Genomic DNA, 24152 nt, shown 5'->3' on the forward strand with positions numbered 1-24152 from the left:
AAGCGCGGTTGTTCGTTGCGCTCCGGGACCGGCCAGCGGGGCCTGCCCAGCCCCGGCGGGGCGGAACGGTGGGGGCTCGGCGGGGCATGGGCCGCTCCGCCGCCTGACGGGATGGAGCGGCGGGCGCTGTGCGCCGGGATCTACTGGCTGCTGCTGCCGCTCGCCCTGCTCGCCGGTAAGTGCGGCCGCACCTGGGGAGGGTTTGGGGAGGAATGGGGTGTTGGGGTGCGCAGTGTCCCCTCGGCTCATGAGCCGGGTCGTGGTGCTTCCCAACCCTGGAAGAGCCGCCCCAGGAGGTGGGGGACCCCCACATCTCCGTGGGGACACCTCCGGTCCCACGGGAGACGGCCCTGCACGGCCCCCCCAACCCCAGGAGCCCACTTTTGGGAAACGCCGCAACTTCTCCGGGCTGGGTGTGGGGGCAGCGCCGCGGGTATGTGGGTCTCCCCCATGCCGGCAGAGCCAGCGGGCACCCGCACCCCCAGCACTGGGCACATGGGGGCTGGTTGGGGCTGAAACCGGCCTGATTTGGTCACGGCCGTGTCACCCACTCGCTTTTCTGCCTCTTGCAAGGTGGGGAGGGCAAAGAGGTTGCTGGGACGGCCCGGCTGCCGGCGGTGCTGGGGAGCAGCTGCGATGGGCGGTGCTGGGGGGCTGCTGGCACCCATCACGGCTCCGTGCCCGGGAACAGTCTGGGCGCCACGGCGGGGCTTGGGGCAGCCACCCCGGTGCAGCAGGGCCGCGGCTCCCGGCCCGTTTGCTGCCTTCGGAAGGCAGATGCACCACCCACCGAGGCAACCGGCTGGCTACCGGCCTGGAAAATACCCGTGTCCTGGGACGCGCAGAACAAGAATCGTCTCTTTGAACCCCGGCTGCTCTGGGGAGCCTATTCGGAGACTCTCCGTTTACCTTGACATACACGCAAAGGAAAAACCTCTCCATAAACAGGATTGTTCAACGGGCTCCTTGTGCCCGGGCACGGGCAGGGTCCGAGCTCACGCTGGGGTGTTTGCAGCCCGGAGAAGCGGTGGCGTGACTTTTGGGGTAGTGTCACCCAGAGCGGTGACATCCAGCCTGTCCCCGCTGCATTTGGGGGAGCCGGGCTGGGGTACGCGGTGCCGGCCGTGCCGAGCCTCGCTGGCAGAGGAAGTCGGTGACTGTTGAGAGAGAGAAAAAAAAAAAAAAGCCTCTTTTTATTTGCTCTGCTTTGCTCGAGGAGTGACTCAGTGCATCGCGCAGGATGTGAGGAGGTTAATTATAACCCTGTTACGGACGGGGCTGGGAAGGGAAGGTGGCCGCTTGCACAAGGCCCCCCCGGCCCATGGGGCAGCAGCCGCCCCTCGGGGCACCGGGGCCGCCGGGCGCGTCCCGTGGGTGCGCGGGGCGACACGTGGCCTTTGGGTGCGGCCACTCGCATGGGGCCCTTGTGCCCCAAATATGCCGCTTTGGCCCCAAATTGCACCGGGTTGATTTGCCCGTCCTCTCTGCTTTGGCGCGGGGTGTTGAGTCTGGGACCTGCTGCCTCCCGTGGCCGGTGGCGTTAGTGTCATTGTCGCCCCCCTGGTGAGCTCGTAGGTGGCTCGTTTAAATTTGGGGCCTTCCTGGGAGAGCAGCTCACTCCTGCTCCAGCCGCTTGTCAAAATAGCCGTGGGGGTGACTCAGCGGGGTCTAGGGAACCTGGAGCCTCACACCCGCTCCAAGGGGGAACTGAGGCACGGGGTGGGATGTGGCTCATCCCGCTGCACCTTGCAGGGGAGGAAGAGCCCCGGAGCACGACCCGCCTGCAGCCCTTCCTTCCCCAGCAATTAGGCTCTCCCCAAGCGTCCGGAATACGTTTCCTCATGGCTCCCAGCCAGCTTGGAGTGGGTGGAGGCACAGGAGCTGCCCCCCACAGCACAGGGCAGCCCCCCATTCCCACAGGCTGGCACAGCACCCCACAGTGTGGCTCGCAGCCGTGCCACAGGCCATATCCACACCCGGGGCAGGGAGCTGCCTCAGCTGTGTCCTGCCTGCAGGGATGCCGGGGTGCACCGTGGCGGGGGGGCACAGCCTCTCAGGCATCGCACCCGTGGGGTGGCCGGGGTGGGGACCCCCAGGCTGGATGATGCTCCTGAGTCCCAGCTCCTGTGTGGATCTGTGGTGCTGGGGCAGAAGCCATGGGTGAAGGTGGCAGCGCCCCCTCCTTGGGGCTGTGGTGTCCCCCACACCGGGGGGCCTGACCTGGGGTGAGGTGAGGACATGACCCCTCCCGCCTGAGCTTCCTGCCCGGCCAGGGGGTGCAGGGGAGCCCCTGGAGGGGGTCCCGGCCACCCTGGGTGCTGCAGGGGCCAGTACCCAGCTGGGCGCTGGTGAGTGTGTGGGCTGCAGCCAGCTGCCTCCTGCGGTCAGGTGCTTTTTATAAAACCAAGGGAAATAAAAAAAAGAGAAGGAAAAAAAAAGAAAAAATATTAAAAAAAGCCACCTCTATCTCCAAGAGCAATAACTCCTGTTTCCTCCCCAGGCACACATGGGGATGGGAGGTGCAGGGCTGGCTGCCCATGCTCTGCGTGTGCCCCCAGGACTGAGCCTTTTGCAAAGCCCCTGCACAGCCCCGCTGGGGTGGGTGATGCTGGGGGGGCTCCCTGGGGGTGCAGCGGGTCCCCACACTGCCTGTGGCTGGAGAGCAGCTCTGGGTCAGGGGGAGTTGCTGCAGGCTGGGCTTTCGGTGGCTTTATTGCTGGCAAAGCCCAGGTTAGGCTGGGGTTAACCCTTTGCCTCCTTTGTACCCTGCTTGCAGCAGAGTCCTAGGATGCCCACTGCGGCTGGGTGAGGAGAAGGGAGGATGTTTTTGGACACTGCTTGGCGCTGCCAGGTGGCAGACACTGTCATGACTCCAAGCTGCACCTGGGAAATATTACAGTGGGTCTGGGAATGCCCCTGTGTGATAGGAACGCGTGTCCTTGTGCGCAGGTGTGTGTGCAAGCAGCAGACATGTATGGGCATCCTGGTGCTGAGCCCACGGCTTTGAGGGCCTCAAGGACTGCCCCTGTCCCCTTGGCATGGGCTGTCCCCATCCCCGTGTATGCAGGGACTGCAGCCACAGGGCTGTGGGTGCCAGGGGAAGAGTTGTCCCCAGGCACTGCAGTGGCAGTGAGCACCTGTCCCCAAAGCCACTGCGTCCCCTGTCCCGTTGCACGAGCTGCTGGGGTTTCCCAGGCTGGCAGCCGTGGCACCCGCTGGCACCCAGCCCGGTGCCCTCCGGGTGGCATCCCTGGGGAGCGGGGCTGGCTGCTGCCTCGGTCCTGACAGAAGCGGGATTAATTTTCCACAAAAACAGGATACGGTGGGTGAACCAGCGGGGCTGCTCCCTCATCCCGGAAAGAGGAGCCGGGGCTGGGATGGGACTGTGTGGCCACTGGCTCTGCCGCCCATGGCTCGCTGTTTTGGGGCTGAGCGGATTTTGGGATGGGGAGAGCCTCTGTGGCTGGGGTTTGTTAACCTGCCTCTGGTTTGCAGCCAGCGGGTGCAGAGCGCAGGGTCCTGTGTGCAAAGTGACACCTTGGGGACACTGTCCCCCGTCCCCAGGGACCCCAGCTGGGGGGTGTTAGCCAGGAGGCAGGACCTGGCCACAGGGATGTGGCTTGGCGGAGCTGCCTGGCCCTGGCAGCAGGTAACGGGCCCGTGTGAATATAGCAGGGCAGGCAGGGAATTAAAGAGCTCTGCTAATTAATCCCGAGCGGCCGCAGGTCCCTGTAGAGCCCGCGGCTGTGCCAGTGCCAATGGGTGTACGGGCTGTGCATGGCACTGTGGGGCTGGTGTGTGGGACTCCCCCATCACCGCTGGGATGGGGGGAGCCCCCTTTCCCCCATGTGGCTGGGATGGATCCATCCCCAGGTGCTGACTGGGCAGGGATGGTGCCTGGTTTGCAGGGAGGGGGCTGTGCCAGACCCCAGACCTCTCTCGCAGCCGCCCTTCCCACTCTTCCTCAGCCCAATTGCAATGGGAAAAACCCAATTGCTGGTTCTCCCCAGCTGCCCCCACCCTTGCCACTCTGTCCCTGCCTTCCCCTGCAATCCCCGATGACCCCCTTCCCCTCCCACGGGGAGATCTCAAGGGGAGATTAAAGGCTGGCGTGAAGGAAACCCAGCACATCTCGCCCAGCTCCGCGACACTGTGATTTATCCTCCTCCCGGCACATTAACATCGTTAATAATTGAAGCGCTGCTGGCTGCCAGCACCGGCTGCGGTGGCGGTGACCTCCCCGGCAGCTCCCGAATCCCCAGGGTCACAGGGCTGGGGAAGGGGTAATTTGGGGTGCGGATCCGGAATAATGTTGCCGGGGGATGCTCAGTGTGGGCCAGATCCTGCCCTGTGTGTGAAGCAGAAGTGAGACCGCAGGGTGCTGCGGGTGATGGATGCTGGTGGCACGGGGAGGGGGACAGTGGGTGCCAGCACCCGCCAACCCACCTGACTCTTGGCGGAGATGATTTTGGGGTGTGGGAGGGCGGGTTTTGCCGCGGGGCTGCTCTCCCCACAGGCCAAACTGGTTTTTCTCCCCACACCAGCGCTTTCCCTGCTGTCAGCACCCCGGGGAACCGGTTCCCTCCAACTGCGGGACAGAGCACCCACGCACCACCGGCATGGCATGCCCCGGCCCTGTTGGGATGGTGTGAGTGCAAAGCCGGGCACTGCAGGTGCTCCCAAACCACGCTGGGGGGGCTGCTCCCTGCCCGCCACACCATCAGCATCTTTATTTTTTCCATTTTTCATCCTTGAGCTCTTAAAAGCTGGTCAAAGCTGGTGAGCACTGACCACCCTCCTGAGAGCTGTCCTGGTGATGCCTTGAGATGGAGCCACTGGCCAGAGGGTCCCATGGGTGCTGATTCAGACCCAGGGTGCTGTGCATTTGCAGGCAGCTGCTGCCAGCCCTTTCCGGTGTCACAGACCACCCCAAACCACTGCCACTGGGATGCCAGCTCTGTTCTGGCCCCTGCCCAGGGCTGGTGTCCCCAGTCCTGGTGGGCTGGGGGCATAAGGTACGTGGGTCAGGCTGTTGCTCTGGTCTCAGGTGGTCCCTGCAGCATATGTGTGCCCAGTGATGCCCGTGGGTCTCCCTGCAGCTCTCGGGCAGACCCTGGGCGATGCCAATGGCACAGCCGGTCCCCCCGCTGCCACCAGCACCCATGGGGTGGCCACGGCTGGGACAGGGGCTCACGCAGGGCTGGTCCACCCAAAAGACCCTGCCCTGTTGCAGGGGTGGGATGGGGGGTGCCGGTGGCCGGGGGGGCTGGCTGGCTCCCGCGTCAGCTCGCCCCCGCACCGGGACGGCTCCTCGCGGCCCCGTTGCCGCTGGCGCGGGAAGGGGAATATTTGCTCTGTGAGATCATGGTTTGCCGAAACGGAGCCAGCAACGCTCCGCAGCGTGTAAGGAGGTGACACGTCCTGGGGTCACCACAGCGAGGCAGCTGGTGGGATGGCGGTCCCGATCCCCCCACCCTGTGCCCACCACTTGTGCTCACAGGGGGAGGCAGCTAGGGACCCTGCAGTGGGGCTGGGGACTGGCTTTAGCTCCCATGGGTGCTGTGTGGGACGTGCGCTGGGCTCCTGGGTGCCTCCTCTCCTGCCACTCCTGCACCCTTGCAGGACACCCCACTGTCCCCAGGGTGCCACACCATGTGTGTCCCCCTCCCAGGCCACGCTGTCCCTCACCCCAGGATGCGCCGTCCCATTGAAACCTTGTAAACACAGGAAGGGCCGTGCCGGGCTGGCAGCGCTGAGCATGTCCCCTGGCGCCGGCCTGTCCCCCCGCCACCCCCAGTCCCGTGGGGCTGGGGGCTGCCTGCTTGGCTCCCTACACCTCCCCTTCTTCCCACGGGGGGTGCCAATGGGGGCACATGCTTCCCCTGGCTGCGTAGAGCCAGGGTCCCCAACACTGGTTCTGTGTCCCTTCCCTGGGCTGCCCAGAGGAGGCCCCTCACACCCAGAACAGGGTCCCCTCAGCCTGCCGGGGGGGTCACGTCACTCTGGTTTCCATGTGCTGGCTCGGTGGGTGTCTTGCAGCGGCTGTGCCCATCGCTGTGGCTTCAGGACTGTCCCACCGCTGGTGCATGTGCTGGTGTCTGTCACCGCTCGCCCGTTGTGTGCATGCAGCCCATGGGAACGCTGCGTCCCAAGCTACGGTGGCAGCTGCCTCGGGATGTCCGCACCGCTAGGTCCCTGTCCCTGCCGGTGACAGCTCCGCAGGGCACTGGCTCAGCCCGGCTCCCTGCCCAGCTCCTCCAATGGTTTTACGCCTGCAAACAAGCTGTAATTTAGGTCTAAAAATAAGCAAGGGGGAAGGTGTTGAGCTGGTGGTGCGCCCAGTGCAGGGCTGGGTGCAGGTGAGTGGCTGTCACAGCCCTGGGGTGGCAGTGGGTGGGGGTCCCAGCCTGGCCATGGGGTCCCAGCTCAGCCGCAGGGTCTCTGCAAACCTTGGCATAAGAACAATGTGAAAATGCAGCAGATTTCGCTCATTGCTTTTGTCCCCCTGTCACCCCACACATCTGGGACCTCTGGTGTGTGGCCCCTCCCTGTACCGGTCACTGGGACTGCCCCAGCCCAGCCTGCTGCCCATGTCTCCCTCATCCCACTGGCATCTCTGGGGGAGCTTGAGCCCCTGCCTGGGACTACTCATCATTTTGGGGTGCATCTCACTTTGTGGTGTCCCTTGTCTCCTTGGGGTGTCACTTGTCACAGAGGTCAGGGTGCCATCCCCAGGGTGGGGGAATGCAGTGGGGATCCTGGTGGGCTGAGACACCCTCCACGTGCTGCACCCCTGGCACTAACCTGCCTGTCCCCTGCCCACAGCCTGCCTGTTCCGCTTCAACGTCCTCTCCCTGGTGTATCTGCTGTTCCTGCTGCTCTTGCCCTGGTTCCCAGGGCCCAGCCAGCATGGGGCCGGAGGTAAGGGGGTCACCAGGGTGGGGAGCGGGCAGGGGGTGGGCAGCGTGTGGGCAGACCCAGTTCAGGTACCTGCCCTCCTTCCCCTGCGGTTTCCCCCTGGCCGGGCAATGTGGCTCCGTGTGGCAGCCTCGCTCTGTTAATTATAGCCCAGTGCGGCTATTAATAGGTCTCCAGCTGCAAAAATGGGCAGTTTGGAGCCCCAGCCTTATTAACCCAAAACCTCAGGGCTGGGCTGTGCCCGCCAAGTGGGCAGGGATGGATCAGGAGCCGCCTCCCTGCCCTGCGCGGGGACGTGGGGCTGTGGGCGCACCTGGGAGTGCAGGGGATGCGTGACCCATGGTGGGTGCGCAAGTGCATCCCTCCCAATGGCTGCATGGGGCATGTCCCCCCACGATGGGTACCGGGTGCCCGTAGCCCTGCCTGGCCCCTGCCCGCTGTGCCAGGCTGTAACACAGCCCGGCAGCGCTTGGCACAGCCGCAGCTAAAAGCTCTGCCCTTTGAATATTTCATGGGCTTGCATGGCCCCGGGTGCTGCCGAGAGCTTTTGCCTAGATTTACAGGAAAAAAACAAATGTAGGGAGAGTTTTTGGCCCAGGGCCACCCCCTGGCTGGTGCGCAGCTGCGGTGGGCTCACTGCCTGTCTTGTGGCCAGGAAAATGGGTGGGTGGGATGGGGGCACAGCTGCAGCTGCTGGAAGGTCTGACAGGGCTCATGATGTGGGGAACCCCCACCCACAGCTCCCTCACGGGGACCTTCCAGCACCAGGGATGCTGAGCTGCATCCCAATGCTGGTCCTGGTTCATCGAGGTGGGAGGGTGGTCCTGGGGCCCTGCATTGCCCTGTGCCTCAGTTTCCTCAGTAATGGAGCAGAAAGGATGCTCTTAGGATGTGCTGGGTGCACAGTGAGACATGCAAGGTCCTGGTGGGACACTGTTCCTTGGGCAGACCCCTGATATCTCCAGACACTCCTTCCTGGGGGTGCTGGGTTCCCGCTGTGATGGTAGTGCATCCCAGAGTCACCTCAGACAATGGGTAATGGGGTGCTTGTGTCCTGCAGGTCACACTGGCCGCCTCCTCAAAGCTCTGCTGGGGACTAGCATCCTCTTCCTCCTTGCTCACTTCATTTTCCAAATATGCCTGTACACGCTGCCCATCCTGGACCAGCTGCTGGGGCCCAGCTGTGAGTACCGGGCATGGGGACAGGCTGCCGGGGGGTGCCCACATGTCACCAGTGCTGGGTACTGTGGGGAGAGTGAAGCCTGGGGGAGCAAAGGTGTGGGAGGGCAAGAGCAGATGCGGGGCCACTAAGGCTCTGCAGGGTCCCAGCTATGTGCCCAGCGCTGGGGACAAGCTGAGCTGTGCCATGCCAGGGTGGGTGCTGTGCTGGGCACAGATCCCATCCTGGGTCCCCGTGGATGTGAGGTGTTCTCCCCACGGGGATCCGCTTGTTCTGGGTCTGCCAGCCTCAGCGCCTCCGTCCTTCCCCGCAGGCAGCACCTGGGAGGTCCTCGCCCGGCATGTCGGGGTCACCAGGTAAGGGTCCCCTGGTGTGGGGCTGGGGGCTGGCAGTGAAGAGGTGGCACCTCCGAGCCCTCTCCCACCCTGTTTCCCTCCCTCCCAGGTTGGACTTGAGTGACATCCCCAACTCAGTGCGTCTGGTGGCACCTGATGTCGGCATCCTGCTGGTCTCGTCCCTTTGCCTGTGCCTGTGCCGCCGCCTTGTCCCCAAGGCCAGCGCTGCTGCCCGCAGCCACAGACCGGAGTCCCTGGAGCCCCTTGAGCAGGTGAGAGCCACCCCCAGTGTCATCGGTGGTGTCCCGTCCTCCACATCCCCCCAAACTCCTGGGGCACAGTGGCTGGTGCCCGTCCTGTCCCCGGGGAGGGCAGCCTTGGCATGGGGACATCCTCAGTGGCCAGGGACATAAGTGGGGGGCAGTTTTGGCTGACAGGCAGTGGTGGAGGCCTGGGTCATCGTCCCGGCATGGGGGTGACTCAGCCCCATTAGCTCCCACGTTGCCATAGGAACCCTGGCAAACAGCTCAGCCCCGCAGCTGCTGGCAATGGGGGGACCGTGGTGCCCACCTCTTAAGGTTCTGACTGGCATCGTCACCCCAAAACTGCTGTGCTCAGGAAGGGCAGTGGGGTGAGCGATCACGGAGTGCTGGCACCCAGCGTGAGCTCGCTGGTGGGGCACCGTGCTGTACCAGCCCTGCTTGGTGGTGCCAGCGCAGCACTGGCTCACCCAGGCACACACAACCCCAAGATGATGACACCCCCCAGCCCAGCAAACACCCCTGGGGGCTCAGTGCCTTTTTGGGGTGCTCCCCGCTGGTACGGGTGCTCGCCTGCCCGGCTCCAAGCGTGGCCGGGCTGTAACCAGAGCGCAAGGCGATGCGAATGCCTTTGCCGTGAGCGCGGGGCCAGCGCGGGAGGCGGCCTGGAAAAAAGCTCAGTGCTGGGAACCCGGGTGCTGGCGCCAAGAAAAACAGCCGCCTTTCAGAGGCACTTTCCAAGCGGTTAATGAGATAAACACGGCCAGGTGCCGGGCAGGACGCCCCGGCCATTCACTGTGCTCTCCCTCCAGTGGGGAAACTGAGGAATGGGAAGCAGCAGCCTGAGGCCACCATGGGGTTCACGCCACGCTCTCCTCACTTGGCAGGGGGAAGAGGAGGATGTGGAATGGCACAGTGGCATGGCTGATGGGGACACGCCACTCAGTGCCAGGCTGCGGGTGACGGCGCACTGGCTGCTCTGGGCGGCTGGGAAGGGCCTGGCTGTCCTGCTGCTGGCCTTGGCTGGTGGGTATGGGATGTGGGGGGTGTGTGGGGAGCTGGGGGGGTCTTGGTGGCCAGGATGATGGAAGGGATGCTCAGTCTGGGGGAGAAGATGCTCAGTCCAGGGGGAGATGCTTGGTCCAGGTGATGTTTGATCCAAGGGGAAGGTGCTCGGTCCAGGCGATGCTTGGTCCATAGAGGGGATTCTTGGTTCAGGTGATGCTCAGTCCAGGGGGATGCTCAGCCGGGGGCTGCTCGGCCGCGCACTGACTGCCCGCGGGGCACTGCTCCCCAGGGATCACCTTGCCCTCCGCCTCCTCCAGCATCTACTACCTGCTCTTCGTGGGGCTGTGCACATGGTGGGCCTGTCACCTCCCTGCCAGCCGCCTGGCCTTCGACACCCTCTGTGTCCTGGTTGGTGTCTACGCCGCCTGTCACCTCCTCTGCCTCTATGCCTACCAGGCGCCCTTCATCCAGGGGGTCTTCCCACCCCCCACAATCTGGGCACGGTGAGTCCCCAGGGAGAGGGTTGTGCCACGGGTCCCTGTGTCACCCTGGTTGAGCAGCCAGCCTGTCACTGCACTGGGTCCCCATCCCACTGCCAGCTGCAATGGGTCCCCAGAAAGGGAAGCCAGAGGGTGCCTGGTGACATGACGTGCCATGCCAGCACCAAAACGGGACCCTGGCTTATGGTGGCGGTCCAGGTTTGGGGGTAACGCCACCTGCTCTGTCCCTGCAGGGTGTTTGGCTTCAAGGACATCATCCTGTACCGCAACTGCTCGCAGCCCAATGCCCTGGTGCTCAACACTCACCACCCCTGGCCTGTCTATGCCAACCCTGGCATCCTGCTCCTGCTCTACTACACCGTGGCCACCCTGGTGAAGCTGCGCCGCCGGGATGCCAGGGTGAGGGGCTGTGGGGCCAAGCTGGACCCCTTGCCCGATGCACCCCACTGCTCTGCCTGCCCCACTGCTGGCATGGGGGGTGGGGGGTACCCGATGGAGAGGAGGTGGGGGGCAGGGTGTGCCTGTGGCTGGGGGGACCCTCAGAAGGGGGATGGGGGATGACCCTGCTCCCCCAGCGGCTGCAGTGGGTGCCCTGAGCTGGCTCCTGCCCTTTGCAGAGAACTGCAGCACCAGCACAGCCACCAGCCAGGCGGCTGGAGAGGGAGCTGATGGAGCTGGAGAGCTGGCCCAAGGACACGGGTGGCGTGGCTGAGGACACCAAGGTGGGTTTGGGGGGCTCTACCCCCAAAGCAATGCCTGAGCTGTGGGGAGGATGAGTGCAGGGTGTTCTGGGGATGCCAGGGTGGGCTCTGAGCCCTCTCTGCCTCCCCAGCCCATGCTGTCCCCCACCACCGGGAAGCCGGAGACCGAGAACTGCACTGTCCACGTCATGGGCAACTCACCGCAGCTGGGTAAGCCCATCCCCATCACCTCCCCCTCCCCAAGGCCTGCTGGTGGCTGAGGGGGCGGCTCACGGTTCCCCTCCCCATGCCAGGCAAGAGGCGTCCAGCGGAGCGGCTGCCCCTGCAGTCCCTGAGCCACGTCATCATGAAGCAGAGCTATGTCTGCGCCCTCATCGCCATGATGGTAAGGGGGAGACGGATGCAGGGGGACAGATGGACACCGGGGGTCACACATGTGAGTGGCCGCATTCTGCCTGTCCCTAGGTGTGGAGCATCACGTACCACAGCTGGCTGACCTTTGTGCTGCTGCTCTGGGCATGTCTGATCTGGACGGTGCGAAGCCGGCAGCACTTCGCCATGCTCTGCTCACCCTTCCTCCTGCTCTACGGTGTCGCACTCTGCAGCCTGCAGTACGTCTGGGCCATGGACCTGGCCCCTGAGCTGCCCACCCGCCTCGGCTTCCTCAGCCTTGAGCAGCTGGGGCTGGTGCACCCCAAATATCCGTGCTTGGACCTGGGGGCAAAGGTAAGGCCAGTGTCCCCGTCCCTGTCCCCACTCACCCCCTGTCCCCACTCACCCCCTGTCCCCACTCACCCCCTGTCCCCACTCACCCCCTGTCCCCACTCACCGCCTGTCCCCACAGCTCCTGCTCACCCTCACCTTCTGGCTGCTGCTGCGGCAGTTTGTTAAGGAGAAGCTGCTAACAAGGAGGTGCCCAGCCACCCCGCTCCTGGAGGTGACCATCTCAGATTCAGGTGAGTGTTCCTGGTGTCACCCACCCAAAGGGACCCTGCGCCAGGTTGAGCATCCCCAGGATGCGGGTGCTGGGTAGCAGGGGGACCCACGTAGCCGCTGCAGCCCGCTCCCTACCCCCCAGAGCCCAGCCGGCACCGGGACGTGCTGAAGGCGCTGGGTGTCCTGGTGCGGGATTTTTACGCCAAATACTGGATCTGCGTCTGCGCTGGCATGTTCATTGTGGTGAGCTTCGCCGGCCGCCTCGTCGTCTACAAGATTGTCTATATGTTGCTCTTCCTCCTCTGCCTCACCCTCTTCCAGGTAGGGGGGCTGGGGACCCCTCCTGGGGCTGGGGACCTATCCTGATCCCCAGCGTGTCCCCGCTGATGCCTTTGTCCCCACAGGTGTACTACAGCCTGTGGCGCAAGGTGCTGAAGGGCTTTTGGTGGCTGGTGGTGGCGTACACCATGCTGGTGCTCATCGCCATCTACACCTTCCAGTTCGAGGACTTTCCGATGTACTGGAGGAACCTGACAGGTCTCACCAATGAACAGTGAGTGTCCCCAAGGGGTCCGGGCCACTGCCAGCCTTGTGGTGACACCAGGGCATGGCCAAGGGATGCATTCGCCATGGGGAAACTGAGGCACAAGTGAAGTTAGGGTTGAAGCCCAGTGTGACAGCTCAGTTGCCATGCAGGGGGGCTGGATGCGGCCCCATGCTGATGCCCCCCTCCCTGCACAGGCTGGGCGACCTGGGCCTAGAGCAGTTCAGCGTCTCCGAGCTCTTCTCCAGCACCCTCATCCCGGGCTTCTTCCTCCTGGCCTGCATCCTCCAGCTGCATTACTTCCATCGTCCCTTCATGCACATCACTGACCTGGAGCACGTCTCTACTGCCACCCCACCACCCTGCCACATCCCCAGGTAGGGCCCTGAGCCAGGGTGACCCCCCCTGCACCCCAAAGCCTCCATCCCCATGCTGACCGCTCCTCCCTGCAGGCCTGAGGAGCTGCATGGGAGCCGGCTGCTGCGGGATGCAGCTGCTGCCGAGAGCGCTGTGATGAGCGACTCTGACACCGTGTCACAGGGTACCAGGGGACAGGGATGGATTGTGGTGTCCTCCAAGCGAGGAAAGGGCTGGGATGGTGTGGAGGTGGATTTAGGGGTGTCCTCCAAGTGTGGGAGGGGACACAAATGGATTGGGGCGTCCTCCAAGCCAGGAGTGGGCTGGGGACTGCAGGGATGGATTGGGGTGTCCTCCAAGCCTGGGAGGGTATGGGGATGGATCGGGGTGTCTGCTGAGCCAGGAAGGGGGTGGGGGGGTTCAGGGATGGATTGAGGCATCCTCCAAGCAAGGAAGGGTATGGGAGGGTGGGGAGATTGATTTGGGGTGTCTTCCAAGTGTGGGAGGGTATGGAGGTAGATCAGGGTATCTCTGAGCCAGGAAGGGGGTGGGAGGCTACAGGGATGGATTGGGGTGTCCTTCAAGTCAGAAAGGGGGTGGGTTGGGATGTCCTCTACGCCAGGAAGGTTGTGGAGATGGATTGAGGTGTCTTCCAAGCACGGGAGGATACGGGGCTGGGTTGGGGTGTCCTGTGTGGGGATGTCCATGACAGTCCGTTTCCCTGCAGGGCCCACCAAGTGGGGACTGGTGCTGGAACGCCTGATCGTGCTGGGCTGGACCTTCTCGGACATGCTGACCCGCGGGCAGGTCTTTGTGGGGCGGCTGCTGGAGCTCCATGTCCTCAAGCTGGTGGCTCTCTACACCATCTGGGTGGCCCTGCAGGAGGTACCAGCCTTGGGGTGCTGGGGTGGGGGAGCTCAGCCGGACACCCTGGGGTGCTGATCCAGCCACTGCCACAGGTATCAGTGATGAACTTCTTGCTGGTGCTGCTATGGACCTTTGCCATGCCCTACTGCCGCTTCCGCCACATGGCATCCTGCCTCTCCACCGTCTGGACCTGCATAATCATCGTCTGCAAGATGCTTTACCAGCTCAAGATCGTCAACCCCAGCGAGTACTCCAGCAACTGCACCCAGGTACCCAGGCAGCCCCATTCTTGGGGTGTTTGTGGGGGGTTCCCCAGGTGGAGGTGGGGTCTGGTGGTGGGGTGAAGGGTGCTGACACCTGGTGGTGTCCCCTCTGCAGCCCCAGCTCAATGCCACCAACTTGAACCCAGAGGAACTGGGCAACTCCACATTGTACCGCGGCCCCGTGGACCCTGCCAATTGGTTCGGCATCCGCAAGGGTTACCCCAACCTGGGCTACATCCAGGTAGGTGCAAGGAAACCCTGTCCATGGGGACCACCTAGGGGGATGCTCGGTGGCATGCTGTGGTCCTGAGCACCCCCTCGTCCCCACCAGAACCACCTGCTGGTGCTGCTTCTGCTGGTGTTCGAGGCGGTGGTGTACCGGCGCCAGGAGTATTACCGCAAGCAGCACCAGCTGGTGGCCCCTGTCACTGAGACCATCTTTGATGACATCTCCCGCGAGCACCTCGACCATGGCCTGGGCAGCTGCGCCAAATACTTCCTCAACTACTTCTACTACAAATTTGGCTTGGAGGTGGGGAGCGGGTGCTGCGGGGGGGTCCTGCTGCTCGCAGCATCCCAGCGCTGAGCCTCTGCATCCCCTCACCGCCAGATCTGCTTCCTGATGATGGTGAATGTGATCGGGCAGCGGATGAACTTCATGGTGATCCTGCACGGCTGCTGGCTGGTCGTCATTCTGACACGACGGCGGCGAGCAGCCATCGCCCGCCTCTGGCCCAAGTACTGCCTCTTCCTCGTCATCTTCCTCATCTACCAGTACCTGCTGTGCGTGGGCATCCCGCCTGGCCTCTGCATGGGTAAGGGCTGGGCTGGGGGCACCCAGCTTTTGCGTGGGTGGGGGGCACGCAGCCTTTTGTTGGGTCAGGGAGAGGAAGGTCTGTGTGTGGGCAGGGTGCCCACCCTGTGTAAGGGGTTTGGAGGGGGCTGGTATCAAGCCCACTGCCACCCCCCCCATCCCAGACTATCCGTGGCGCTGGAGCCGGACCCTCCCCATCAACTCAGCACTCATCAAGTGGCTCTACTTGCCTGACTTCTTCGTTCCCCCCAAATCTACTAACCTCATCAGTGAGTAACCCCCAGACAATGGCATCCACTTGCCCGTGGGACACCCCAGCTCCTGTTGCAACCCTGCCCATGGGGTGCCCTGTCCCTCTTGCCCATGGGACACCCCAACCCCAGCCACGGTGGGGGGTCCCATCCTGCCCCTGGGAAGGTGAGCAGAGGGAGGGGGAGGGAAAGCAGGATGGGGGGGAGGGGCTAGAATGGCACCACCCTTTTGGGGATGAGCTGTGGAAGAGCCCTGCCCCATTTGGGGAGGAACTTGGTTGAAACCCCACCTCCTTCAGGAAGGAGGCGGGGCCTGGGGAGAGCCACACTCATGGGGGGGCTTGTTTAAGGCCACACCCCCAGAGAAGGAGGGGCCTGGGGAGAGCCACACCCCTTTGTGGGGAGTACAAGGAAAACCACACCTTGGGGGAAGAGGGGGCTGGAATGTCCCCGCCCCTTGGGGAGGGGCTTATGGCTGCCACACCTGCTTCTGGATGGGTGTGGTCTACCAGAGCCCCGCCCCACCAGCTTGAGCCATGTGCCTGCAGATGATTTCGTGCTGCTGCTATGTGCATCCCAGCAATGGCGCGTGTTCGAGGCCGAGCGCTGCGAGGAGTGGCTGCGGGCGGCTGGCAAGAACACCGACCGGCTGGACCTGGAGCGGGACCCCCACAACCCCACCCCCAACTTCATCCATTGCCGGTGGGCACCCACCCCCTTCTGGGGCTGGGGGACATGGGGATGGGACCCCCCTGGGATGAGTCACCTTGAGGGATGGACAGGATGAAATCCCTCCCAGCCAGTGAGACCTGCTGAGATCCCCTAGGATGGGATCCAAACCCCAACACTGGGACAGCTTTGGGAAGCTCCGACCCCCATGTTGGGCTGGGACAGGAACCCTCCAAGGCTGGAACAGGAACCCTCCAAGGCTGGGACAGGACCCCCTGTCGCTAGGATAGTCCCCAGGCTGGGACAGGAGCACTCGAGGCTGTGCTGGGGGTAGATGCTGTGGTCCAAGACACCCCTGGTGATGATGCAGAATGCCTGTGAGCACTGGGACCCCATGGAGTGGGACAAGGCACTTTATCCTCCAAAAAAGGGCTGATGCGGGACTGGGACCGTGCTGGTTTGGCTGGGGTGTGGGGGGGCACCTTGCTGCACCCCAAACCTGGGTAGTGCCAAGTGTGGGTGCTGGGAGGGGTGGGGATCTTGCTCTGAGTGCCCCATCCCACAGGTCCTACCTGGACATGGCCAAGGTGGTGATTTTCCGATACCTCTTCTGGTTCGTCCTGGTGGTGGTCTTCATCACCGGGGCCACCCGCATCAGCCTCTTTGGCCTCGGCTACCTGCTGGCCTGCTTCTACCTCCTCCTCTTCGGCACTGCCATGCTGCGCAAGCCAGTGCGGGCTCGCCTGGTGCTCTGGGACTGCCTCATCCTCTACAACATCACCGTCATCATCTCCAAAAACATGCTGTCGGTGAGGGATGCTGGCCCGTGGCCATGGCACAGGCAACCCCTGGGGAGGGGAGGGGTGGCAGCACTGTGCCCCTCATGCTGTCCCTTGGCAAACCCCGTGCTCTGTACTGGGTACTGGTGACACTGAGTCTCAAATCCTGGGGTCAGTTTTGGGCCCCTCACACTAAGAAAGCCCTTGAGGTGCTGGAATGAGTTCAGAGAAGGGAACAGAGCTGGGGAAGGGGCTGTAGCACAAGTGTGATGGGAGCAGCTGAGGGACCTGGGGGGTTCAGCTGGAGAACAGGAGCTGAGGGGAGACCTTCTGATCTCTGAACTGCCTGAAAGGAGCTTGGAGCCAGGGGAGGTCGGGCTCTGCTCCCAAGGAACAAACACCAGGACCAGAGGAAATGGCCTCAAGTTGTGCCAGGGGAGGTTGAGGTTGGATCTTGGGATCAATTTCTTCCCCAAAGGGCTGTGGGGCATTGGAACAGGCTGCCCAGGGCAGTGCTGGAGTCACCATCCCTGGAGGGGTTGAAGAGACATGGAGATGAGGTTCTCAGGGACGTGGGGTAGTGCCAGGGTTGGGTTAACAGCTGGACTCAATCTTAAGGGTCTTTTCCAGCCAAAATGATTCTCTGACTCTCTCCTTGCAGCTCCTCTCCTGTGTCTTCGTGCAGCAGATGCAGAGCAACTTCTGCTGGGTCATCCAGCTCTTCAGCCTTGTCTGCACTGTCAAGGGCTACTATGACCGTGAGCCTTGGAGGGGTCTGGGGGCTTGAGGGTGCCAGTTTGGGCTGCTGCCTGACCTGCCTGCATCTCTGCCTGCCAGCTAAGGTGATGGGCAAGGACCACGACTGCTCGCTGCCTGTGGAGGAGGCAGGCATCATCTGGGACAGCATCTGCTTCTTCTTCCTCCTCCTCCAGCGCCGTGTCTTCCTCAGCTACTACTTCTTGCACGTCATGCTGGACCTCCAGGCCTCTGCCCTGCAAGCTTCCAGGTGGGGCTGGGGTCCCGGAGGGGTCCCTCTGGGTGCTGGGGTGCAGGTGTCCCCCCTCACCTCCCCGCTGTCTCCACAGGGGGGTCGCACTGTTCAAGGCCAGCACCCTGAAGAGGATGCGCTTCCACCGGCAAGCCGAGAAGAAGTCGCTGGCCCAGCTGAAGCGGCAGTGAGTGGGTTTTGGGGGGCACCCGGGACTCCACCCCATGCAGCCACCAGCACCCTGGTGTGGGTGGGGGTGCCACTGGGGGCACTGGGGGGGCGCTCTGCAGCAGCCTCTGCCCGACAGGATGGAGCGTATCCGAGCCAAGCAGGAGAAATACCACCAGGAGCGGCTGCCCCGGGGCTCCGGAGAGGGACAGGATGAGACTGAGACAGGTGAGAGCTGGGGGGTCCCCCCCTGCACCCCCACCAACCCCTCTCTGGGCACAGCCGTGTGACCGTGACCGGTTGCCGATGCTTGTCCTGGTGAAGCCACACAGAGCATCGTGGTGACTCCCCTGGCTCACCCCCGTGCTAGGGTGGGTGCACCGAGCGTGGCCGTGCTCAGCACCCCCGTCTGCCATTCCACAGCGCCCGGTGACCTGGCGGAGCCGTCCCGGCAGAGCGAGCGGTGGTGGCGGCCATGGTTGGACCACGCCGCAGGTACTGCCCCACCACGAGGACATGACAGGTCCCCTCCACTGGGGACCACTGACACCCCTGTGGAGCAGCAATGACGGTGCTTCTGGCACGGTGTCGCCCTGCATGTCCCCTGTCCCCAGGCTAGGCCGCAGGGCACTAACCAGGGCTTCTCGTTTCCCTATAGGGTGTTGGGCTGGTTTTGGGGTTACTGGCATCGGTTACCTCGAGACACTGGCACTGGAGGGACCTTGGGTTGGGGACATGGGAGTTAAGTCATTGACCTGGATGTCCCAAATGGGTGGCATCCCCATGGGTGTCCTTGGTACCATGCCAGCAGTTCAGTGCCAGGCAGCAAGCCCTGGGGAGATGGCAATGGAGCCAGGCTGGGCACTGACCACGCTATGCCACCCCATGCCATGCCCATGGCCACTGGCCGTGCTCTGACACCCTGCACCATGATACTAGCCATGCCGTGTCACCCCGTGCTATGCCACCAGCCTTACTGTGTCACCCCATACTATGCAACCGGGTGCTGGCCATGCCATGACGCCCCATGTCGTGGCATCAGCCATGCCATGACACCCCATGCCACCCTGGCAGTGCTGCACTCAGGTGATTACTTCCTCTTCGAGTCGGACAGCGAGGAGGAGGAGGAGGCAGCGGTGCCGTTGCCAGAGGAGCCGCGGCCAAACAGGCAAAGCGCCTTCCAGGTGAGCACAGACTGGGAAGTCTGGTGGGGGGTCCGAGGGTGCCCACAGGGTACTGACAGCCCCTCTACCCCCAAGATTGCCTACCAAGCCTGGGTGACCAACACCAGGACAGCGCTGCAGCAGCAGGAGCAGCAGGAGCAGCCGGAGTCGCCCACTGCTGAAGTGGCTGCAGGTGGGTCTGGCTCACCCCAAAATGGGGCTGGGGGTGGGAGGGGACACAGCTGTGTCCCACACCCGCTGTTTGTCCCAGCAGCTGTTGGCAGCCTGTGATGGGGCATCATCTCAATGGGGTTACTGAGCTGTGTGGATCTGACCATTGCAGGGGACAGCGGCAGGACAGAGGAGCAGTTGGAGGCACCTGAAGAGGCTGAAGGCCAGGTGGAGGAGGAGGAAGGCTCTGGTGCGTGGGCGTCAGGACTGCAGCGCGGAGGGATGCTGGAGGGGTCCAAGGGAGTGCAAAGTGACCCCCTCACCCCTCTCGTCGCCCCAGCAGAGCATGGCAACGTGGTGCAGCGGGCGCTGAGCACCCTGCGGTTCCTGTGGGTGCTGTGCCGGGCCATGGTGGACGGGCTGACTCAGTGGCTGGACACCTGCACCCGGGAACACACTGACATGTCCACTGTCCTGCGCCTCGAGAGATATGTCCTCACACGCCGCCTGGCCACTGTGAGCCCCAGGGCGACGCAGGGATTGGGGGGGTGACAGCCCTGCGGTGGCACTGACCCCCTGCCCATTGCAGGGAGACGACATGCACCGTGGGGTCCTGGATGAGCTCTACCTGCCGCCAGAGGAGGAGCCCCCCGAGGAGCCGAGCACAGGGGGGTCTGGTGTTGCGGACCCCCAAAACAACATCACTTCCAGGCAGGTGCATAGATAACCCCCCGAGGGGCCAGCAAGCAGGGGCTGGCAGGCTGGGGACTCACCCCTGTCCCCACATTGTCCCCAGCGGGCACCAAGAAGCCATCCCTCCCCCGGTGGAATGCCCACTGCCCCCCAGCAACCAGGAGCAGGTGACACCCTGGGGGTCCCAGGAGGATGTGGACGGGTCTCGAGAGCTGTTGGCCCAGCCCCAGAACCGCAGCCGGACGGCCAGCGAACTCCTCCTCAGCAGGTATGGGCATGTGGGGACATGGGGCTGGGGGGGGCAGTGGGGCCAACTCACCCTCCCCTGCACCCCACAGGCGCTTGTACTTCCCTGAGCTGGAGGAGTCGGAGCAGTTTTATCAGTCCCACAACCGGTTCCTGAAGCTGCTGCTGGCCGGGTACCGCTGCGTGGCCGCCCACTCCGAGCTGCTCTGCTACTTCATCATCATCCTTAACAACATGGTTACTGCCTCTGTCATCTCCCTCTTCCTCCCCATCCTCGTCTTCCTCTGGGCCATGCTCTCCATCCCCCGGCCCAGCAAGCGCTTCTGGATGACGGCCATCATCTTCACGGAGGTGGGGACAGGAGGTGGCCAGGGAGGGGACGATCCTACCTGGCTGCCACCCGCTGACCCCCATTGTCCCCGCAGGTGATGGTGGTGGTGAAATACCTCTTCCAGTTTGGGTTCTTCCCCTGGAACAGTTACGCCATGCTGGTGCGCAACGAGGGCAAGCCCTTCTTCCCACCCCGCATCCTGGGCTTGGAGAAGAGCAACCGCTACATCAAGTACGACCTGGCCCAGCTCCTGGCGCTCTTCTTCCACCGCTCCCTGCTGCTGGTGAGCCAGGGGCTGAGGGGCTCCTGGTGTGCTGGGGGCTCTGGAGAGCACCCAGTGGGCACCCCCAAGGCACCTGTTGCTGGTTGGGTTCCTGGGATGCAACAGGATAGGGAGTGGGATGTGTGGGGTGGGGGGCATCAGGAACAGGCTAGACACCAGGAGGAGATTTTGTACATTGAGGGTGGTGAGACCCTGGCCCAGGTTCCCAGAGAGGTGGTGGATGCCCTATCCCTGGAGACATCCCAGGCCAGGCTGGACAGGGCTCTGAGCAACCTGAGCTGGTGAAGATGTCCCTGCTTGTGGCAGGGGTGGCACTGGGAGAGCTGGGAACGTCCCTTCAACCCAAACCATCTGTGATTCTATGACCGCTCTCCTCCCCAGTCCTACGGGCTGTGGGACCATGAGGAGGACCCCTTCCCCAAGAAGAAGGCAGAAGTGGAGCGGACAGAGGATGAAGAGGAGGAGGAGAGGCGGGAGGAAGCAGCATCCCCACTGCAGCCAGGGGGTGAGGAGAGGATGGAGGTGCTGACAGAGCCAGAGACACCAGGCACAGCTGTGGGGCCAGAGCCAGAGTGTGATACCGTGGGGCAGGAAGAGGCAACTGGGGCCACACAGCTCCGCTTCAGGAGGAAGAGGAGGCAGGGGAGGAAGCAGCTGGAGGTGGCTCTGGAGGAAGGTAAGCGATGGTTCCCATCCCTTGTACCCTGGTGAGAGGTGAGGCTGATGTCCCCAAGGGCAGGACTTGGCCTTGCAGGATCCTGAGCTGTCACCCATGCTGTGTGTCACCCACAGGGGATGGGGAGGGAGAGGAGGAGGAGGAAGAGGAAGAGGAGCAGGAGGAAAAAGAGGCAAAACAAAGCCATGCTCAGAGGAAGCTGAAGGCATTTGGGCTGCAGGTCAAGCTCTTCTTCCTCACCATGTGAGTGCCCTCCGGTGGTGGTTGGGGTGCAGGATGTGGGGTGCAGCCCCGGTCACCCATCCCCTTTGTCCCCTCTGTCCTCTCCAGGGTGCAGAACGCGTACCAGCCCGTGCGCGGGTTCTTCCGGGACATCCTGCACACCCAGCAGCGTGCGGCCACTGATGTCTACGCCTTCATGTTCCTGGCCGACGTGGTTGACTTCATCATCATCATCTTCGGCTTCTGGGCTTTTGGGGTGAGCAGGGGAGCTTCCTGCAGGGCTTCCACCGTGGGGTTGGGCTGGGCCATGCCCTGACCCCTCCTGCACCTCCAGAAACACTCAGCGGCCACCGACATCGCCTCCTCGCTGTCGGATGACCAAGTGCCAGAGGCGTTCCTGGTGATGCTACTCATCCAGTTCACCACCATGGTCATCGACCGGGCGCTCTACCTCCGCAAGACTGTGCTGGGCAAGCTCATCTTCCAGGTCATCCTGGTCTTCAGCATCCATCTCTGGATGTTCTTCATCCTGCCGGCTGTCACCGAAAGGTACCAAGCATCCCCTGAGGATGTCCCCAACGGTACTGCATGATCCTAGGGTGGCAGCTTTGTTTCCCCAAGCCCAGCTGGTGGCCCAGCTTGGCCTGAAGGGTGACATCTCTACAACAATTGCTCTCTACAACTACCTGAAAAGGAGATTGTAGCAAGGAGGTTGTTGGTCTTCTTTCTCAAGTAACAAGAGACAGGATGAGAGGAAACGGCCTCAAGTTGCACCAGGGGAGGTTGAGGTTGGATCTTGGGATCAATTTCTTCCCCAAAGGGCTGTGGGGCATTGGAACAGGCTGCCCAGGGCAGTGGTGGAGTCACCATCCCTGGAGGGGTTGAACAGATAGAAATGAGGTTCTCAGGGCCATGAGTTGGTGCCAGGGCTGGGTTAATGGTTGGACTTGATGATCTTGAGCACATCTCTTCCAACCAAAATGATTCTGTGATTCTATCTGTCTCCCACAGGTTGTTCAGCCTCAACACGGTGGCCCAGCTGTGGTACTTTGTAAAGTGCATCTACTTCTCGCTCTCAGCCTACCAGATCCGCTGTGGCTACCCCACCCGCATCCTGGGCAACTTCCTCACCAAGAAATACAACCACCTCAACCTCTTCCTCTTCCAGGGGTACGGGACGGGGCCGCACAGTCCCCCGCCTGCCCGAGGGGTGCCATACCAGCCCCCTCTCCCTCTGTGCCCCCAGGTTTCGCCTTGTGCCCTTCCTGGTGGAGCTGCGGGCTGTCATGGACTGGGTCTGGACGGACACCACACTGTCCCTCTCCAACTGGATGTGTGTGGAGGACATCTACGCCAATGTCTTCATCATCAAGTGCAGCCGCGAGACGGAGAAGGTACGGCCCTGCCATGCTGGGAAAGGACCCCCAATAAGCCCCTTGTTGCTTGAGGTCCACCCAAGCCCACCTGTCACCTGGTGCCCCCTCCCAGAAATACCCCCAGCCCAAGGGGCAGAAGAAGAAGAAGATTGTGAAGTATGGCATGGGTGGCCTCATCATCCTCTTCCTTGTGGCCATCATCTGGTTCCCGCTGCTCTTCATGTCACTGGTGCGCTCTGTGGTGGGTGTCGTCAATCACCCCATCGATGTCACCGTCACCCTCAAACTGGGGGGGTATGAGGTGAGGATGCAGGGGGATGTTGGGGTGCCCAGCCTGGATGCCAGGGTCCCCTGCCTGGGTGACAGCACCCTGTCTTTCGCCCCACCAGCCACTGTTCACCACGAGCGCCCAGCAGCAATCCATCCAGCCCTTCACCCCCCAAGACTACGAAGCCCTCACCCACCAGTTTGAGCGGCAACCGGTAAATCCATTCCCACAAACCTGCCCCCAGCTCCATCCCACTGGGTGCCCGGGGGTGTCCTTGGGTGGAGGCTGAGCTGTGTCCCCACCCCGGTGGCAGGTGGCCATGCAGTTCATCACGCTGTATGGCTATGAGGACATCGTGACCGCCCGCATCGAGGGCAGCTCGGGCTCGCTCTGGAGCATCAGCCCCCCCAGCCGGGAGCAAATGCGGCGGGAGCTGCAGAACGGCTCATCCGACATCACCATCCGCCTCACCTGGACCTTCCAGAGGTACCACCAGCCCGATTGGGGAGGGGAAGCCTGTTTGTATTCCCCCCTTGCTCAGCCTGTGCTGCCTGCAGGGACCTGGGCAAGGGGGGGACGGTGGAGCACACCTTTGACAAACACAGCACCGACCTGGAGCCTGGCGCGCCCCAGCGCATGGAGCTGGCCCAGCTGCTGCAGGGCACCCGCAACACCCCCGTGTGAGTGTCCCTGGGGAGGGAAGTGGGGGCTGGACGCCGCCCATGCTTGGTGAGAGTGTGCCCCCCCTGCTTACCCCATTCTTTTGCAGGCAAGTGCCCAAACTCTTCCCCAAATATATCCGCGCACCTAATGGCCCTGAAGCCCCCCCAGTCAAGCAGCTGCTGCCAGGTGGGTTACACCATGTCCTCCCCCCCAGAATAAAAGGCTGTTGGGGCACAGCTGTGGCTGTGCTGTGCCCTGATGGTGTCACCCCCCTGGCAGATGGGGAGGACAGTTACCTGGACGTGGAGGTGCAGCTGAAACGGGAGCGCACGGGCCCCGCCCGAGGGGGCAACAGCTTCTTGGAGTGGTGGGTGGTGCGGCTGAAGGAAGCCCCCCCCGATGATGGCCACATCCTCCCCATGGTCATTTTCAATGATAAAGTCAGCCCCCCCAGCCTGGGCTTCTTGGCTGGTTACGGGTACGTATTGGGGGGTGAATGGGGAGGGGGGTGGTAGGGACCAC

The 24152-nt window shown here is 63.2% G+C and overlaps 1 protein-coding gene across 2 annotated transcripts in view; it reads left to right on the plus strand.

The window, feature by feature from the left end:
- PIEZO1 (piezo type mechanosensitive ion channel component 1 (Er blood group)) overlaps window positions 1-24152 on the plus strand; it is a 24958-nt gene continuing 806 nt past the window's right edge. Inside the window, exons 1-50 of one of the 2 annotated variants that reach the window (XM_065848027.2) lie at window positions 1-175; window positions 6826-6921; window positions 7979-8101; window positions 8412-8454; window positions 8543-8705; window positions 9581-9719; window positions 9991-10204; window positions 10435-10600; window positions 10819-10923; window positions 11034-11112; window positions 11196-11287; window positions 11368-11628; window positions 11747-11858; window positions 11981-12159; window positions 12243-12391; window positions 12580-12759; window positions 12835-12923; window positions 13467-13624; window positions 13699-13875; window positions 13985-14110; window positions 14201-14401; window positions 14480-14684; window positions 14848-14952; window positions 15483-15636; window positions 16169-16412; window positions 17044-17140; window positions 17220-17388; window positions 17468-17557; window positions 17678-17766; window positions 17962-18033; window positions 18613-18722; window positions 18798-18894; window positions 19045-19122; window positions 19213-19388; window positions 19462-19583; window positions 19669-19833; window positions 19904-20162; window positions 20237-20425; window positions 20807-21101; window positions 21218-21344; window positions 21432-21579; window positions 21658-21872; window positions 22335-22493; window positions 22570-22717; window positions 22812-23000; window positions 23089-23181; window positions 23281-23453; window positions 23525-23647; window positions 23737-23816; window positions 23910-24108. In XM_065848027.2, the coding sequence (XP_065704099.1) occupies window positions 112-175; window positions 6826-6921; window positions 7979-8101; window positions 8412-8454; window positions 8543-8705; window positions 9581-9719; window positions 9991-10204; window positions 10435-10600; window positions 10819-10923; window positions 11034-11112; window positions 11196-11287; window positions 11368-11628; window positions 11747-11858; window positions 11981-12159; window positions 12243-12391; window positions 12580-12759; window positions 12835-12923; window positions 13467-13624; window positions 13699-13875; window positions 13985-14110; window positions 14201-14401; window positions 14480-14684; window positions 14848-14952; window positions 15483-15636; window positions 16169-16412; window positions 17044-17140; window positions 17220-17388; window positions 17468-17557; window positions 17678-17766; window positions 17962-18033; window positions 18613-18722; window positions 18798-18894; window positions 19045-19122; window positions 19213-19388; window positions 19462-19583; window positions 19669-19833; window positions 19904-20162; window positions 20237-20425; window positions 20807-21101; window positions 21218-21344; window positions 21432-21579; window positions 21658-21872; window positions 22335-22493; window positions 22570-22717; window positions 22812-23000; window positions 23089-23181; window positions 23281-23453; window positions 23525-23647; window positions 23737-23816; window positions 23910-24108 (7286 nt within the window). In that variant the 5' untranslated portion in view covers window positions 1-111. The remainder of the gene's footprint in view (window positions 176-6825; window positions 6922-7978; window positions 8102-8411; window positions 8455-8542; window positions 8706-9580; window positions 9720-9990; window positions 10205-10434; window positions 10601-10818; window positions 10924-11033; window positions 11113-11195; window positions 11288-11367; window positions 11629-11746; window positions 11859-11980; window positions 12160-12242; window positions 12392-12579; window positions 12760-12834; window positions 12924-13466; window positions 13625-13698; window positions 13876-13984; window positions 14111-14200; window positions 14402-14479; window positions 14685-14847; window positions 14953-15482; window positions 15637-16168; window positions 16413-17043; window positions 17141-17219; window positions 17389-17467; window positions 17558-17677; window positions 17767-17961; window positions 18034-18612; window positions 18723-18797; window positions 18895-19044; window positions 19123-19212; window positions 19389-19461; window positions 19584-19668; window positions 19834-19903; window positions 20163-20236; window positions 20426-20806; window positions 21102-21217; window positions 21345-21431; window positions 21580-21657; window positions 21873-22334; window positions 22494-22569; window positions 22718-22811; window positions 23001-23088; window positions 23182-23280; window positions 23454-23524; window positions 23648-23736; window positions 23817-23909; window positions 24109-24152) is intronic. The other variant, XM_065848028.2, reaches the window with a different exon arrangement.

Source organism: Patagioenas fasciata, chromosome 13 (genome assembly GCF_037038585.1).
Source record: "Patagioenas fasciata isolate bPatFas1 chromosome 13, bPatFas1.hap1, whole genome shotgun sequence".
Taxonomy (NCBI): Eukaryota; Metazoa; Chordata; class Aves; order Columbiformes; family Columbidae; genus Patagioenas; species Patagioenas fasciata.